Consider the following 17828-nt stretch of genomic DNA (forward strand, 5'->3'; position numbering starts at 1 on the left):
GGCTGAGGCAGGAGAATTGCCTGAGCCCGGGAGGCGGAGGTTGCGGTGAGCCGAGATCGCGCCATTGCACTCCAGCCTGGGTAACAAGAGCGAAACTCCGTCTCAAAAAAAAAAAAAAAAAGTACATCCAGATACACATCAAACTTGTTTCATTTTTAATAAAATGTGTAACGTTACAATCTAATGAAAAACGCCTCTAGAACACTCGATTCTTGGTCTCTCACGTATCTCAAGCACTCCTGTCCCAGAGCTGTTTTGAGTCTTGCTCCTGCCCAGGCTGCATGCACGATACGGGCTCACAGCAGCCTTCAACTCCTGCGCTCAAGGGACCTTCCTGCCCGTCTCCCGAGTAGCTGGGGCTACAGGTGTGTGCCACACCACCAGGCTAATTTTTCTATTTTTTGTGAAGATAGTGTATTGCTGTGTTCCCCCAGGCTGGTCCTGAACTTCTGGATTCAAGTGATCCTCCTACCTGGGCCTCCCAAAAAGTGTTGGGATCACAGCTGTGGCAACACCACACTGGCCCAGTCGCAGAGCTCAGTACCCGTTTTGTGTATTTTTTGAGATGGAGCCTTGCTCTGCCACTCAGGCTGGAGTGCAGTGATGCGATCTCGGCTCACCGCAACCCTGCTCCCCAGGTTCAAGCCATTCTCCCGTCTCAGCCTCCCTAGTAGCTGGGATTACAGGCGTGTGTCGCTGCACCTGGCTAAGATTTGTATTTTTGGTAGAGACGGGGTTTCATCATGTTGGCCAGGCTGGTCTCGAACTTCTGACCTCAGATGATCCTCCTGCCTTGGCCTCCCCAAGTGCTGCGAGTACAGGTGTGAGCCACCATGCCTGGCCGTCCAGCTGGTTTCAGTGAGTTCAGCCAGTGCCACGCGTGTGGTTGCCTTTGTTGTATGCTAGCTCTGATGGTAAGCAGGGGAGCCACCGAGTGCTGTAAAGTGCTCGAACTCCACGGTGTCTGATGAAAGACAAACAGTGAACACATTTGCTCTAAAACAAAAACAATTCGCTTGACCAGTTGATCTCAGACTATTCTGAGGTGAAATTACATAAAGAATTCGGACATCCTGCCATCTACTGTCTCCAGTTGTAAGGCAGAGATGGCTGCTTCCGAGGTAGGATCAACGAAGACGTTTACTCAGTGTTAGATTCACACCCAAACTCTGCGCGGAAAGGTGACACCTCAAGGCGGCAGCCTTTCTGAGCAGCTTGCCGTAGGAAAGATAAAGAATGTCACAGTAGGGACCAGTCCTGGTTTCATCAAGAAGCTCTTACGATGTTCGATTTTAAACCGTATGTAAATACAATAATCTGAAGGATTTGGCAAAGGTTTATTATTTGTCATTTCCAGTCTTTTAAAGTAGACAGAGATTTGCTTAGAATACAGCTGATTTTAAAAGCACACACAAGTCGAGCAGAGAGGATTAAATTCACCAGTGCAGAGTGATGACAGAGGAAAAGATACTGAGCAGGTGCTTCGGCAGAAACTGATCATCCCAGGTGACTACCTCAGTCGGGGACTTCATTCCTTATGCTGCAAAGAGAGTTGAGCGTATGACCTGTACAGCTGAGTCTGTGGCTCTACCTTGGTTTATTACAATTAGCATAGATACACATAATCTTTAGTAGACAACCTGCATCCATTTAAATTAAATACTTTCTACAATAGTGTGATAATATAAGGCCACAATATTTATTGTGGGACAAACCCCTTAGAGTAGCGATTTTATTATCAATGTTATTCATTCTTTTGAAATATAAAGTACTTTAACGGAATTAAGGTTACAGATAATTTTTAAAATACAACATACATCATAACTAGTATATTAAAATTATTTATATTCAGATATATCTAATATCCAATGAAAATTCACTACCAAATTTTTACAGTAATCAGTCTGACATGCGTATTAATTGATCCCATAGGTATAATTATAGATCAATGTTTTAGTGTCTATTCTTTTTACTAAATGAGGAACGCAGCATGTACAGAACAAATAAACACAAGTGGCCCGAGGACTGAACAGCTCTTCAGTGAGCTGCCCTGCGGACTCGGAAGTAATCCCACTAACGAGCAAAGCCAGACTCCAGTTCTTCATCAGAAAGTGCTGGTGGAGGTTGTCAGACGCCTTCCAATATAGATCCTTAACAGAAAAAGGAATCAGCAGTTAATGTAGCTCATGATTCGCAGGAGACCATCACAGCTGAAACCGGGGAGCTCGCTGTGGTTAGCGCTTATCCAAGGGACTGGCAATTTTATACCCACCAAAAACAATTTTGTCATGAATCTATCTGTAATCTTTTATCTAGTGTTTTATCAATAGGTATTTTGTATTAATCTAGAAAACATCAAACTATTACATAGAAGGATCACCAAACTGAAATGCTGTTTCCAGATGGAAAGCTTCTGCTTCGATCCAACTCCGTGGTGGGGGAAGTCACCCCCCAGGCAAGATGGTGTTGCCCGTTCACCACGACCAGCCTCACCAAGGCCAGCCGCTGACTCCCGAAGGCCCTGCTCTTGCTTGTTTAGGTTTCGTGCTGGGGCTATTTGTCCCAAACTAAAGATGTTAATGACACCTGTTAATGAATGGGAGTGTGAGTGTCAGAAAAGGCTTCTCAGCAATAGAGGCTTGCTGCAGCTGACCAGTGGGCATCACTCCAGGAGGGAGGAGGCCGGGTCTCCCAAAAGGGCGGCAGAGTAGGAACCTGGCTGGCCGGCCTCCGGGCAGTGGTGAGAACTGTGGACACAGACCATGCTGCAGCAGCAGCTTTCTGGGGCAGATTTTATCATGCGGTTCATGGGTCACCAGTGGCAGCAGCAGGCTCTGGAAACCTGGGCAGGACGAAGGTCACTAGCTGGAAGCAGTGGCTGCTGAAATCTTACCAGGCCTTGCCCCCAGAGTCTGCCTGACAATTCTGGAAAAGGCTCCAGAAAGCACCTGCCTGGTGATGCTGATGCAGTCTGGGGGTTTGACTCCAAAAGCACCGGCTGAAATAGAGGCGATGGGGGCGGACGTGGGAATGTGTGCGAGAGCTAGGAGGAAGCCGTGCGCATGGACGGCAAGGTGGGGACACAGGCGGCACTCGGGTCCTGGCCCAGGAAACTGGCTTCTATCCTGTTTCCTTCCACCCAGACGTGAGCCCTCGGGCCAACCCAAGCCACATGGCCAGTAGCATTCCAGTCTGTCCACTACACAGCAGCCACCGAACACTGTCTGCATGTCAGGACTAGTGGGAGCCCTCCCGCAAGCTGGACGCTGGGACCAGACCGAGGCGAACAGTTCTGGCTTCCCGCTCCGGCTCTTCAGAATCCACAGCGGCACCTGCCTGGCCTCTCTGTGTTTTCTGCAGAGTTAGTATAAGAAGCCAGAAAAGGCCAGGCGCAGTGGCTCACGCCCATAATCCCAGCACTTTGGGAGGTCGAAGCGGGCGGATCACTTGAGTTTGAGATCAGCCTGGGCAACGTGGGGAAACCACGTCTCTACTAAAAATACAAAAATTAGCCAGGCGTGGTGGTGGCAGGCACCAGTAATCCCAGCTCAAGAGGCTGAGGCAGGAGGGTCGCAGAGATTGCAGGAAGCCGAGATCATGCCACTGCACTCCAGCCTGGGCAACAACAGCCAACTAAGCCAGAAAAATCGGAGACCCCACTGGTTCCTTGATTGCTGAGCGTGAAACAGAGCAAGTCCTGTCCTGGAGGAGATACAGCAAGCCACTGAGATCCTTCACCTACAGCAGACAGCTGGGTGCATTCGCGCCACGCAGAGCCACGCAGAGCCACGCAGGAACATGGCTGCCTTCAACTACGGACAAGATGAAGTCAGGCACAAGAATCCCTGCTTTGACTCCAGTTCTATCAAGTGAACAACAAGCACACTTCCCGAGCCAGACAGCAGTCGGCGCCTGTGCTGGGGCCTTCTGGGGGTGGCAGGCTGGTGGTCTCTTCACCTGAGCAGGGACCGCATGAGTGTTTGTGAAAATGCGCCAAGCTTTAACGGACGCTCCGTCCTTCAGTAAATCGTCTACATAAATCACCCCACGACATGCCATGACAGAAGTCACACAGTCACGTCACCTACCCCAATCCGATGGCCAGCAAATGAGAGAGCAGCAGAGACGGAAGAAAAACCTTCAGAAATTCCGCAGAGAATATGCCCCCTTTCTTCATGACGCTCGTGTTCCTCATGCTGAGGGTGGCCGTGCGCTTCGGGTGTTTAAAGAGGAACTCCCTGGGGCGGGAAGAAGCATGTCAGCTCATGCATCCTCTGTCAGGGGGAGACCCCATGACACACACACACACTCACTTGGGGGGAATATTTTCCGGCCGGCTTGACCAATCCCATATCCAGTCTGAGTTTTTCTTCAAGATGCTTTCAACTTCTTTCCTTCTCTCAATATAATCTTCCTCGGACTGCGACGAAGTAAATGTTAGGCGCAGATTAATCTACCACTTCACGCCGGAAAACACCCGCCTCCCGCCCAAGCTTCAGATCCGCAGGCTCAACTCGGGAGCCCCGACGCGCATGTCGCTGTGTTGGACCGTGGTCCGTGGAGAGTCCTGGGGCTGGGGCCTTCACCGGGCGCCACCGCACTGCCGGCTCTCGGCAGGCTCTCCTCCTCCAGGGACAGCCCCCCGCTCTCGGGGCCCACCCAGGCCGTAAATACATGTGGTTCACTGAGACTCCGGGGGTACTGATGGCGGCAACCACTGTCCTAGGGAAGTCGTGACATGAGGGCAGCACTGGTAATAACAAGAAAGTGGCTCCACACAGGGACACGTCGAAGGAAGCAGAGCAAGTTTACAAGATGCTTCCGGGATGAGCAGTTGGGAACCAGCAGAAATGTGCATGTGGGCACGGCTGCAGCCAGACCCTCAGATCCCATCACAGCAGCATTAAAAAGGACTTTCAATCTCGGGTTAAAGTGTTTCCCTCTACTTCTTTGCATTTTCAAAATTCTGTACCTGGACATCTAATTCCTTTTAAACCTAAGGGGGAAATTTTGTTTAAAATAGTGAAAACAGCAAGGACCCTCTCTTAAAAAATAAAAATGTGAAAACTAGAATAGCTCTCCAAATCCAAACACCTGGGTACACCCCAGCTGGGTACAGCCAAGCACCCAGGAGCAGACCACATGCCCTCGGGTGCGCCCACACCCCCACAGGCAGGGCTCCTGCTGGCTCTGGAAGCCTGGGAGTGGGGCCAGGGGGCCAACCCCGAGAAAGCCTGGGGTAACAGGGACTCCTTGTGTCCTTGGTGAAGGACACCTCGAGGGGAACCTGGCACCGGAGGGCCAGCTACGGATCCCGACCGTAAGGCTGCGGTTCCTCACAAAGCTCTCAGAAGACAGAAAACACCCATCGTTGATGCCATCCACAAACACCCAAGAAAACACGTATCGTGCATCTCATCTGCGACAAGGCAGGGCACTGCCAGAGAGAGCTCAGCGGGACGCCACTGGTCCTGCCTCCAGCACCATCTGGCAGGGGTAGGAAGGGAGAATGGCGGTGAACAAAGGCGACAGCCCAGGCACACTTTTTCCTCCCACGGCTTCCACTTCCAGAAGGGTCTGTGCCCTCACAACAATGCTGAATGCAGGCCGCTACGGAAAGCCCATTACTTGGTTAACAGAAACGTCATCTTAGTCTGGACATGGTCTCTCACACCTATAATCCCAGTACTGTGGGAAGATCACTTGAACCCTGGAGTTCAAGACCAGCCTGGGCCACACAGAGAGACCCCCATCTCTACAAAAAATTTCTTTACATGAAATTACCAGGCTGATTAGGCACTAATGCCACGCTGCCCAGGCAGCAAGCAGTGAGCTCAGGACTGAGGCCTAACTCGCACACAGCACGCAAATATGAAGCCCAGTCACTGTCCAACTAGTAACCACGAGGAAAGACCAGCCAGTAGCTGGCCCAGCACCACCCTTTTCCAATGGTCGCTCCGTCCGCTACAGGCTGCAGACACCGGGAGCCCTTCCTCCTCTCCAGCGTCTCCCTGATGGCGGGCAGGGGCGGAGCCCACGTGGCCTGTCCCACTCAGCACCTCCTCAGCTCAGCCGTGTCGAGCATGTGTGCTGTGTGCTGTGTATGTTCCCACTACAGGCTTTTTAAAAAAGGCAGGAGACACCCTTAAAGCCCGGCTTTTCTCTGACATACTCAATTACATTTAAAACTGTTCATTTACTGTACAAACGGATCACAAATAGTTAAACTGCACATTCTCCTTCCAGCTTACCTGTGAGCTGTTCTTCTCTCCAATGCTATGGGTATCTGTTTCTGAAGCTCTGTTAGTATCTTGTGGTGTCTGTGAGCGAGGTGGGCTTGGCAAAGTGAATAAAATGGAAAAACAGAAAATCATGTGAACATTCTATCGTCAGAAGCTCAAACTCCAAAGGCGGGAACCACCTCCGAAATGAGGGCCTTAGCCAGCTGGGGTGCACACCTTCCCTTCCAGCCAGCACTGGCCAGAGCCAAACTGTTCCTCAGCCTTTTCGGCTGAGCATGACAGGAGTCAGCTAGCCAGTCTTCTAGAGAAGAGGTGGCGACAGCTGGTGAGTGGCTGGCTTTCTCATCTGCCACCCTCATGGCCTGCTGCACAGCTCTCACGGGCACACAACCTTTGATCACTGTCAGCCTCTCTGCCTCGGAGTCACTCCGAAGTGCTGCTACCCAGGAACCGCTCCCAGTGACCACAGCCCCGCTGAGGCGCGTGCGTGCGTTTCTCAGAGTGAGGTTGGCGGCTGTCACGCTCGCTCCCGACCCGAACAGGGCCCCTCACAGACTAAGTCCCAGGTCACTTCCTCCCCGCAGCGGGCAAGGCTCCTACATAAGGCTGGACTGCAGCAGGAGCCACCCCCAAACGTGGCCTGAGGGGAGCGGCAGTCCAGGCCTAGAGGTGACACAGGCACTTCCAGCTGCGACTGTCACCTACTGAAGACATTGGCACTGTAACGCTTACCCTTGTTGATGTGTACATACCTGTCACAGTGAGAACTCTTGGAGCTACTCCGGCCAGACTCATGCTGGGCATCCAGCAGTATTTTTTCCATGTCACCATTATAAATAGAAACCGAGGCTGGAACGCTGCTCCCGTTCCCATTATTGCTAAAGTGCAATTCTACCCAGGAGCCTGGTGGAGACAAAAAAAGCGGCACAGCTGGATTTTCTACCCACTCTGGAATCTGGTCGTCGTATCTAACCAGCCCACCCTTCCATTTCCAAGAGGTAGCAACGGTGACACACCCGGAACCATCTCTTAAACCCCGACGAAGGCATCCCTCTGCCCACCTGCGTGGCAGTGACTGGTCTACGCACGCTCTCCCTGGGTACAGAAGGAAGCCCCCTGGGGTTGACACCACGTATCTGTCCATCTCTCATGGTCCCTTTATACCAAGCCAATGTCCAATAACTCTGCCAAGTCACCTGAATCCAATTAGAATACTTCCTTACAGTGAACTCAGAAGAAACAGCCTGCCAGGGTGTGGTGGCTTATGCCTGTAATCCCAGCACTTTGGGAGGCTGAGGCAGGTGGATCACCAGAGGTCAGTTGAAGACCAGACTGACCAACATGGAGAAACCCCGTCTCTACTAAATACAACATTAGCCAGGTGTGGTGGTGGCGTGTGCCTGTAATCCCAGCTACTCAGGAGGCTGAGGCAGGAGAATCACTTGAATCCAGGAGGTGGAGGTTGCAGTGAGCTGAGACTGTGCCATTGCACTCCAGCCTGGGAAAAGAGCGAGACCATGTCAAAAAGAAAAGGGTAATGCCAACATAAACTTAAAGGATTTAAATTTTTCTTTCAAAGGTTTAAATCATCTCTATTTTTTGTTTCTTTTAGAGACAGGGTCTCGCTCTGTCAAGGCTGGAGTGCAGTGGCACAATCCAGGCTCACTATAATCTCAAACTCCTGGGTTCAAGCCATCCTCTAGCCAATGCCTCCAGAATAACTGGGACTACAAGCATGTACCACTACCCCGGCTATTTTTTTTTTAAGAGGCCGGGGTCTCACTATGTTGCCCAGGCTAGTCTCAAACTTCTGGACCCAAGCGATCCTCCCAGCTCGGCCTCCCAATGTGCTGGCATGAGCCAGCATGAGCCACCATGCCCAGCCTCTATTACTTGTATTGTGTGGCTTTGCATTTATTTAGTTTCTAAGGAGGCTGAACACGTTTTTACAAGTTTACTAGCCATCTGGATAGCATTTTTTTGTGGGGACTGGCTCTTCAAATATCTTACTCTTTTCTGTTATCTGTGCTTCTCTTATTTGTGGGCATCCAGCAGTATTTTTTCCCTGTCATCATTATAAATAGAAACTGAGGCCGGAACGCTGCTCCTATTCCCATTATGGCTCAAGTGCAATAACTCTAGGATAATCCTGTATCCTAGACATACGTTTTTCTTCATTTAAATACATTGCAAGTGCCGGGCGCGGTGGCTCAAGCCTGTAATCCCAGCACTTTGGGAGGCCGAGGCGGGTGGATCACGAGGTCGAGAGATCGAGACCATCCTGGTCAACATGGTGAAACCCCGTCTCTACTAAAAGTGCAAAAAATTAGCTGGGCATGGTGGCACGTGCCTGTAATCCCAGCTACTCAGGAGGCTGAGGCAGGAGAATTGCCTGAGCCCGGGAGGCGGAGGTTGCGGTGAGCCGAGATCGCGCCATTGCACTCCAGCCTGGGTAACAAGGGCGAAACTCCGTCTCAAAAAAAATAAAAATTAAAAATAAATAAGTAAATAAATAAATACATTGCAAGTAACTTTCACTCAGTAGCACATACTTTTCTCATGTCTTCTGATGTACAGAAGTTCTTGAGATTTTAATTCAGTCAAATTTAGCAATCCTTCCTGAGCTGAGATACTCTATTCTATGACTTTCACACAACTCTGTGTTACGACATTCACATTTAGATCCAGAATCTACATGGATTAATTTTTCCATTGATGTGAAACGAACGCCCCATTTACTGCAGACAGCTCCCGCCTCACCCCTGCTCTGGGCTGCTTCCTTTGTCAGAAATCAAGTGTGCATATACACAGGTCTATTTCTGGGCCCAGGACAGCTTTTCTGCTTTGTGCTATAGGGTTATTTATTTAAAGCAACTCTGCTAAAAGCTTCCTCTGGTAGCATATGGAGGGTGGAGAGCAGGAGGAGGAACGTGCAGGCAGACCACGACAGCCTGAGAAACTTACGTGCGAGAACAGCAGAAAGATCTCATTTTGCAGTCACTATAATGTTATTAAGTAGAATAATCACCGTGAGCTGCTGACTGTCCTTAAACCAACACAGCACTACATAACACCATGCCACCGAGGGAAGGGAGTAGCCTGTTAGTCCGTCACGTTCTCTGGAAGCAACGGCAGGCGCACAGCTCTCCTCGCACTGACTGGGCGCCTCCTGGAAGAGGCCTGGCCCAGCCTCGACACGCCACTGGTTGCAGAGTATATTTCATATTAACCAGAAAAAAAGCAAAGCGAAGGCCCAGGAGGGAAATGTGGATTTGCAACTTACACCATCAACAGCCTCCCAGTAAGCTGCTAACAAAACGATCCCAGATTTTCAAATGAATGCATGACCCTTGTCTCTGGCCCCTCTCGTCGCCTCAGGTCCTGGCCCACACCAAGTACATCGCTAAGACAAAGGCAGGCCTGGGTCTGTCTTGGAGCCTGGAGCTCACTGGAGAAGGGCCCAAGCCACTTGGCCCCACACTCTGGCAGAGGCTACACGGTGCCAGAGATGTACACATCACACCATTCCAGATACTCGGATGTTCAGTAGCCCTCCCTCCCTCTCTGGGGTTCATGATGACATGCGGCCAGCTGGCAACGGCCTATGGTCGTCGAGAACAGCACCACAGCCTCTGCTTTGGCCAGCTGTTTTTCTAGGTGCTCTGCATCAGAAGCTAGGGTCAAGGCCAAACATATACTGTATTGATCTCACAGGGGAAAAGTGAAGACCACACTGAGAGGAAGATGACTTGGAGACGGTGTATCTCTGTCTTCATGTCTGTGCTACTGTAACAGAATCCCACAGTCTACGTGATTTACAAACAAAAATTGATCTCTGTTCTGAAGGCTGGGAAGGTCAAGGTCAAGGCAACAGCAACCGGTATCAGGTAAGGGCCTTCCTGCCCTATTCCTTCAATGAGAGCAGAGGCACCCACCTCCCTCCATCCAGCCCCTTAGAGCACTCATCCCATTCACAAGAGAGGAGCCCTGGTGGCCTAAGCACCTCTTAAAAGCCCACCTGTGCTATCATCCCACTGGCAACATGGGAGGGGACACATTCAAACTAAAGCAATGCTTTTAAAAAATCACCCCAGAAAGAGTCCTAAGCATCCTGGAGACAAGGAAAAAACCATTCCAGATTGTCTGTGGCTAATGACTTTGGGCCCAAAAGCTGTATTCCCATGAATGATTTACTAAGGGAGAGGAGTTTTATTTACCGACAGCGACCAGGCAGGAAAGGCACTTCCCGGAGAGCAGTGTGCTGTGAATCTACTCAGATGTTACAGTTCTCCAATCTCATCATTCACCTTTTCAAACAAAGACGGGGATTAAGGTTGCTTAACGATCTTTAAAAACTTAGGGCAGGGGTGGTGGCTCACGCCTATAATCCCAGCACTTTGGGAGGCTGAGTCAGGCAGATCATGAGATCAAGACCATCCTGGCTACCACAGTGAAACCCCGTCTACTAAAAATACAAAAACGAGCCAGGCATGGTGGCACATGCCTGTAATCCACTACTCAGGAGGCTAAGGCAGGAGAATCACTGAAACCCAGGAGGTGGAGGTTGAAGTGGGCCAAGATCGTGCCATACTGCACTCCAGCAGTGTGGAGACTGTCTCAAAAAGAAAAAAGAAAACTTGCTCATAATCACAAGTACTTTACTTCAAATAACTGTAGTGTCATCAGGCCCCAGAATAAAAGGTGCTGCTGTTGCTGATGCAAGAAAAGCCCTCATTCCTTTTTTTTTTTTCTTCGAGACAGAGTTTTTCTTGCAACCCAGGCTGGAGTACAACAGCACGGTCTCGGCTCACAGCAACCTCCGCCTCCCAGGTTCAGGCAATTCTCTAGCCTCAGCCTCCTGAGTAGCTGGGATTACAGGCACCTGCCACCACGCCCAGCTAGTTTTTGTATTTTTAGTACAGACAGGGTTTCACCATGTTGGCCAGGCTGGTCTGGAACTCCTGACCTCAGGTGATCCTCCCGCCTTGGCCTCCCTAAGTGCTGGGATTACAGGCGTGAGCCACCGCCCAGTGGAAAAGCCCCCATCCCGAATCTCATTTCCCATCCCTCTCCTTCTGCTCCTCCCCTCCTCACTTACAACTTACCTTGCTAACAAGACACACACACAGTAAATCTCACCTCCCTCCTAGCAAGACAGATGAGATTTTGAAAAGCCTGGACTATAAATATTTACATTACATTACAAAGAGGAAGCTGATAGGTCTGCCTCGGAGACAGAACACAATCCAACAGGAGCTCTTAATCCGTTTCTTACTCTCACTTTGTGGTTTAAGTCATCTGACATCCAGCTTCTCGAGGTGCCCAAAGCAGTTCTCTCTATAGTGACAGACTCCAGGGAATCCCTTAGATTCACTGCCCTCCGTATGTCCCAGGGCAAAGAGCCCCACATGGAGGAAACAGGGCCAGTTCTCAAGGCCCTCCTCTGCCCTAATCATGGTGACAGTCTCCACTCTGGCTATGAAGGGAGAGTCACCTGTGCTGTTTTTTCATTGTTCTCCAAAGGCCCAGCCGCAGCCCACTCTGAAAGTGACTACTTGGGATGCTCGGGCGGAATCCAGGCAAATACACTGAAAAAGCTCTTGGATAAATGTCAGAAGAGAGGGAGGCAGCATTCCAGAAAAAAAAGCCTGAAGCAGAGAAGCTGTCAACACCAGAGGGAACTAGCACTCCCAAAACCATATAAAGGGCTTCTTCCCCAGGGGCAGTGAGCTCTAAGAAATTGCTGTTTTATGGGCCAGGGGCCACGGCTATTCCAGCACTTGGGAGGCAGAAGATCAGAGGTCAGGAGATCGAGACGAGACCATCCTGGCTAACAAGGCTAAAATCCCAACTCTACTAAACATACAAAAACTTAGCCAGGTATGGCAGCACGCGCCTGTAGTCCCAGCTACTTGGGAGGCTGAGGCAGGAGAATCACTTGAACCCGGGAGGTTGCAGTGAGCCGAGATCTCGCCACTGCACTTCTGCCTGGGAGACAGAATGAACACTCCATCTCAAAATTAAAAAAAAGGAAACTGCTTTTGTTTTTACCTTTCAAAGCTTCTCAGGTTAGTGGGGAGAGGAACAAGAGAGACTTCCCCGGCAAAAGCCTTCAAGCCTCAAGTCAGCCTGGCAGGTAAGTCAGGTCCCTGGCTTCTGACAGGGCTCGACCTTCCCCTCGCCAGGCTCTCCTCCAGGACCCTGGCTTTTCTTTAATTGTTGCTGGCATTATTTTTCACTCCAGCTCGAGAACCTCCCTGTGACCATCGTCTCGGATGAGAATCTAGACGTCTGCAACCCCTTCAGGTCTAAAACCGCACAATGCTACAGTTCCCCTCCGAAATAAGAACATTTTCCTCCTTACACAGCTCTGCCCATGGTGAGTGGCCTCTGATAAGAGAACCATCTGCCGCCAGTGCAGACGCAGCAGTGGGTGAAGAGGTGAGGGCTTGGATCATTAAGCACAGCCGCTCCGGAGTAAATGGGCAAACGCTTTACTGAACTGATACCCTCCTGAAGACAGTGCCTCCTTCAAGGAAGGGATGCCCCCACCCCCACAGCCCTGGCGGCGTCATCACAGAATCCTACCGCTCCTGCATTTTAGCAGCGGCATGTCTAAGGGAAAACGGCCAAGTTGAAGGCTGCAGTGAGCTCCAGTGACTGTGCCACAGCAATCCAGCCTGCGCGGCAGAGTAAGGAGGAAAAAGGGCACATGAGCATCCTGCCAGCCAACAACTTCAGCTAGAATCATCAAGAGATAGAAGGGACAGAATCAGCATCTGCCCTTAACTCCTCAGGAAAAGCAGCTGGCCCCAGAGGGTACAAGCAGAGAGTGTTTGCTGCTTCCATCTGTGGGTCTGGCTACAGGGCTCCCACACTTTTTTGCTTCGAGGTAAACAAGGGGCAGAGAAATCAGACCAGACAGGGGTGAGTGAGTGCTGCCTGAGCCACCGCTCCGCGCAGGATTTGAAGGCGGCTGGAGCCCGCGGGACCGGCCGACCCCGCCCACGGTGGCCCCGTTCTGCCGCGCAGACACCCAGGACGGCCCAAGGAATCGCCAACCTGGGTTCCATGCCACGCGTTAAGTATCTTATTACAGAATAAACAAAACAGAAAAACAAAAATCTAAGTCCAGCGCTGGCCGTTTCGCACTGCCAATGACTCAGCAGCCTACTTAAGTTACGGACTGGAGAGGAACAAGCCCCTCCGGAGCCCCCTCCACCTCCCAGTGCCCAGATCCCAGCCAGACAAAGAAACACACCATGTCATTAGTAACTCAGCTTCACAACCGGAAAGTGGGTGATTTTACGGCAAAGGAAACATCTCTTGGATTTTATTTTATGACAAAAGACAGGAAAACACCTCTTAATCTACTTCAAAATAGTAATTAGCCAATGTTTAAATTTCAAGAGGAGAAAATACAAATGACAGGATTTAAAAAAATATGGTTCTAGGCCGGGCCGAGGCGGGAGGATCACTTGAACCCATTTCAGACCAGCCTGGGCAACATAGTGAGATCTCATCTCCTAAAAAAAAAAAAACTTCAAAAAATTTGGTAGTGTTCAAACATACATTAATTATTCAATATATTATGGAAACCAAGTTCTGCCTAGTAAAATCTTGCTTTTGTAACAGCAGCTCTAAATTTATGTAAATACACGGTTTTCAGAACTGCTCGTGAAGATGACAAGTTCGCCGGCACGGGTTTCAGCAGCCCTTTCCCTGGCTTACCTACTTGCCAATTTTGCTTTGTAAACTCTGGCTTCAGAGAACACAAAGGTCAGCTGCCACCAGGCCCCTCCTCCGAGGCCTGGTCCCTAGGGACCCTGGGAAGGCAGCTTCTGGGCCCGCTCCCCTGAGCAAAGGCTCGTCTAGGCTCTGCACGTGGATTCGCCGGGTGGACAGGGTCTCCATGCCACCAGGCTGTGCGCGGGGCAAGTCCTGCCCCCGGGGCCTGCGATTCCCGCTGCGTGAACCGACCGTACTGTGAATCTAGCCAAGAGCACACAGCAGGCCTCTACGCGGGCATTAAGCAGGCTGTAACGACTGGGTGCTCTAAAGGCGGCGTCCTTTAGTGATTTTTAACACGTGGGTCATTTAAAGCTTTGTTTTGGAACGGTCCTCTAGGAGAATCGGAGCAAGTCCATTTAATGCCATAATCTAAAAACGCTGTAACCCCCACCCATTTAACTAACAGTCACCACGGACTTGAACAGCAGTAAGAAAATTAAAGCACTTAAAAGTCCACTTGCCACACCTTGGTGTTTACTCATTAAAACCAATGCTAGGGCGGGCGCGGTGGTTCACGCCTGCAATCCTAGCGCTTTGGGAGGCCGAGGCGGGTGGATCACCGGGTCACAAGATCGAGACCATCCCGACTGACACGGTGAAACCTCGTCTGCTAAACACGGGCGTGGCGGTGCGCGCCTGTGGTCCCGGATACTCGGGAGGCTGAGGCCGGGGAGTCGCCCGAACCCGGGAGGCGAAGGTTGCCGTGAGCCGAGGTCGCGCCCCTGCGCTCCAGCCCGGGCGACCCAGCGACGCTCCGTCTCAAAAGTAAATAAATAAACAAAACCAATGCCGGTCGGAACCGCAGGCCGCGGAGGGCGACGTGGACCAGCCGGGAGACGCAGGTCCACCTCCAGGTGGAATTCCAGCGACCGCGGAGCCGGAGAACCGGGGCTTTCCCGCGCGGCACGACCGGGTCCGAGCCACCCCTCGCCCGAGCGGCGAGGCCGCGAACCGCGAGCAGCACGCGGAGTCCCCACGCCCCGGGCCCCGCACGCCCGCCGGAGGGGTGGGCACGGGTGGGCAGGGCAGCGCGGCCTCGGCCGGCCCGCGATGCTCCCAGGCCTCCTCCCCAGCTTCCCTGGCGCCCCCCACGCTCCCCCGGCGCACCCCCAGCTCCCCCGGCGCCCCCCCCGGCTTCCCTGGCGCCCCCCCCAGGCTCCCCCGGCGCCCCCCCCGGCTTCCCCGGCGCCCCCCCCGCTCCCCCGGCGCCCCCCCCGGCTCCCCCGGCGCACCCCCAGCTCCCCCGGCGCCCCCCCCGGCTTCCCCGGCGCCCCCCCCGCTCCCCCGGCGCCCCCCCCGGCTTCCCCGGCGCCCCCCCCGCTCCCCCGGCGCCCCCCCCAGGCTCCCCCGGCGCCCCCCCCAGGATCCCCCGGCGCCCCCCCCGGCTCCCCCGGCGCCCCCCCGCTCCCCCGGCGCCCCCCCAGGATCCCCCGGCGCCCCCCCCGGCTCCCCCGGCGCCCCCCCCGCTCCCCCGGCGCACCCCCAGCTCCCCCGGCCTTCCTCCGGGCTTCCCCCGGCCCCCCCGGCCTCACCCTGCAGGATCTCCTCCTGCATCCCCGGCGCTCCGCTCTGCGACATGACGCCGGAGGGCGGCTGCGGCGATCAGAGTCCGCGCCGGGCTGCGGGCTGCGCGTAGACGGCGGACGCTGGAAATGGAAACGGGAACGGGAACGGGACGCGGCGGCCCGGCGCTCCGTGACTGAGCGGAGCCCGCCGCCCGGGCAGGGGAACTCACCGGGGAGGGCGGGGCCGGGCGGATCTGCGGCCCGGACGCCCATTGGCCGCGGCGCGGGGCCTGCGCGTGCGCAGGGGCGTGCGGTGCGTGCGGCACGTGCGGCGCGTGCGCGGGGCGCGTCCGTGGGGGGGTCGAGGGGCGGGGCGAAGGCTGCGCAGACGCGGGGGCGGGGCGAGGGCTGCGCAGACGCGGGGCGAGGGCGGGGCGAGGGCGGGGCGAGGGCGGGGCGAGGGCGGGGCGAGGGCGGGGCGAGGTCTGCGCAGACGCGGGGGCGGGCGACGGCGCCGGAGGTGAGCCGGGAGGGCGGCCGGGGCGCAGCGGGCCGCGTGGCGAGTGGGCTGCGGGGTTGCCGCGGCGGCGGCGGGCCGGGTCTTCTTTTAGAGGGGCGGTGGGACCGACGGACGCGCTAGGCACTGGCTGCCACGGCGGAGCCGCCACGCTTCGGGGCGGGGCGGGTCTCTCCATTCGGCGTTGGGGAAACTGAGGCGCGGGAGAGCGGCGTCCGTGCGGGGGGCGTGAGGACGCGCGGGGCCGCAGCTGCTGCGGGTCCTGGGCGGCTCGAGGGGCCGTGGGGCCGGTGCGGAAGCTGCGAGTGGTGAGCCGGGGCCGAGCGTCTAGGAGTCGGGCCGCGGTCGAGGCCGCGCCCCCGGGTCCCTGCCCGCCCGGCCGGGGCGCCCCTGCTTGAGCGACGGGGCCCGTCGTGTCTGGGGGCGTCCGCTCACCAAAAGGAGGCTCGAGTGGGGCGGAAGATCCGCCCGAGGGACACGCGGACCCCGGGCCCGGGAGAGGCGCGCCGTCCGCCTCCGCGGCGAGGGGTTTCCGGGGGCGCCGGGCTTGGGGAGCGGGCCTGGGGGGAGGCGCGCGCTCTTCAGAGGAAAGTCTCGTTTCCCGCCCTTTTCCAAGAGTCTGTCTTCTCGAAAGCATCGATGATCCAAATCCAAGTGTCACGTTGTGCCCCGGAAACACTCCTTCCCAGACAGCCGCGTCTGGCCACGCGGGGGAGGAGGAGGCGCCCCGCCAGCGAACCGGGGGCGTCCGGTGCTCAGAAACTGAACCGGGATCACCGAGCCGCGAAACCAGACCTGCGTCCCTGCGTGGATTTCATCGCAGCTCTTGCCTGTTGGGTCGTCTCTAGTATTTGGAGTGCCGTGATTTTGGTTTTCTCAGAAGCAAAACAGCTCCAGAGGCCAGCGTGGGAAAGAGGCCTTTCATCTCAGCTCTTTGGGAGGCCGAGGCAGGAGGATCGCTTTAGCCCAGGACTTGGAGACTAGTCTGGGCAACATAGCGAGACCCCTTCACTACCAAAAAAAAATCTGGGTATCGCGGTACCTGCTGTGGGAGGATCGCTTGAGCCCAGGAGGTGGAGGCTACAGTGAGCCATGATCAGGCCACTGCACTCCATTCTGAGCAACGGAGTGAGAACCTGCCCCCCCACAAAAAAAAAGGAAAGCAGCCAGAGATACACAGCATTAATATTTTCAGTAGTAGAACTATAATGCTCGCCAGGCAGTGCCTCTTGCTTTAATTCCAGCATTTGGGGGAAGCTAAGGCAGTAGGATCACTTGAGCCTGAGAGTTCAAGACCAACCTGGCCAACACAGAAAGATTCCATCTCTATTAAAAATGTTACCAAGTGCACACTTTGGGAGGCCGAGGCAGGCAGATCATGAGGTCAGGAGATCGAGACTATCCTGGCCAACATGAAGGAACCCCCGTCTATATTAAAAATATTTTAAAGGCCGGGCGCGGTGGCTCAAGCCTGTAATCCCAGCACTTTGGGAGGCCGAGGCGGGTGGATCACGAGGTCGAGAGATCGAGACCATCCTGGTCAACATGGTGAAACCCCGTCTCTACTAAAAATACAAAAAATTAGCTGGGCATGGTGGCACGTGCCTGTAATCCCAGCTACTCAGGAGGCTGAGGCAGGAGAATTGCCTGAACCCAGGAGGCGGAGGTTGCGGTGAGCCGAGATCGCGCCATTGCACTCCAACCTGGGTAACGAGAGCGAAACTCCCGTCTCAAAAAAAAAAAAAAAAAAAAAATATTTAAAAATTAGCTCAG

The 17828-nt window shown here is 54.1% G+C and overlaps 1 protein-coding gene across 1 annotated transcript; it reads right to left on the reverse strand.

Moving 5' to 3' along the window:
• Positions 1 to 1318: 1318 nt before the first annotated feature.
• On the reverse strand, positions 1319 to 15778 carry BNIP3 (BCL2 interacting protein 3). Its single transcript, XM_039465155.2, has 6 exons — positions 15566 to 15778; positions 6995 to 7145; positions 6252 to 6336; positions 4314 to 4420; positions 4089 to 4238; positions 1319 to 2150 (listed from the first exon to the last, which is right to left on the reverse strand). Exons 1-6 carry the CDS (start codon positions 15609 to 15611, stop codon positions 2105 to 2107), a joined length of 585 nt encoding a protein of 194 aa, XP_039321089.1. The 5' UTR covers positions 15612 to 15778; the 3' UTR covers positions 1319 to 2104.
• Positions 15779 to 17828: the final 2050 nt, after the last annotated feature.

This window comes from Saimiri boliviensis, chromosome 12, assembly GCF_048565385.1.
Source record: "Saimiri boliviensis isolate mSaiBol1 chromosome 12, mSaiBol1.pri, whole genome shotgun sequence".
NCBI classification, from domain to species: Eukaryota; Metazoa; Chordata; class Mammalia; order Primates; family Cebidae; genus Saimiri; species Saimiri boliviensis.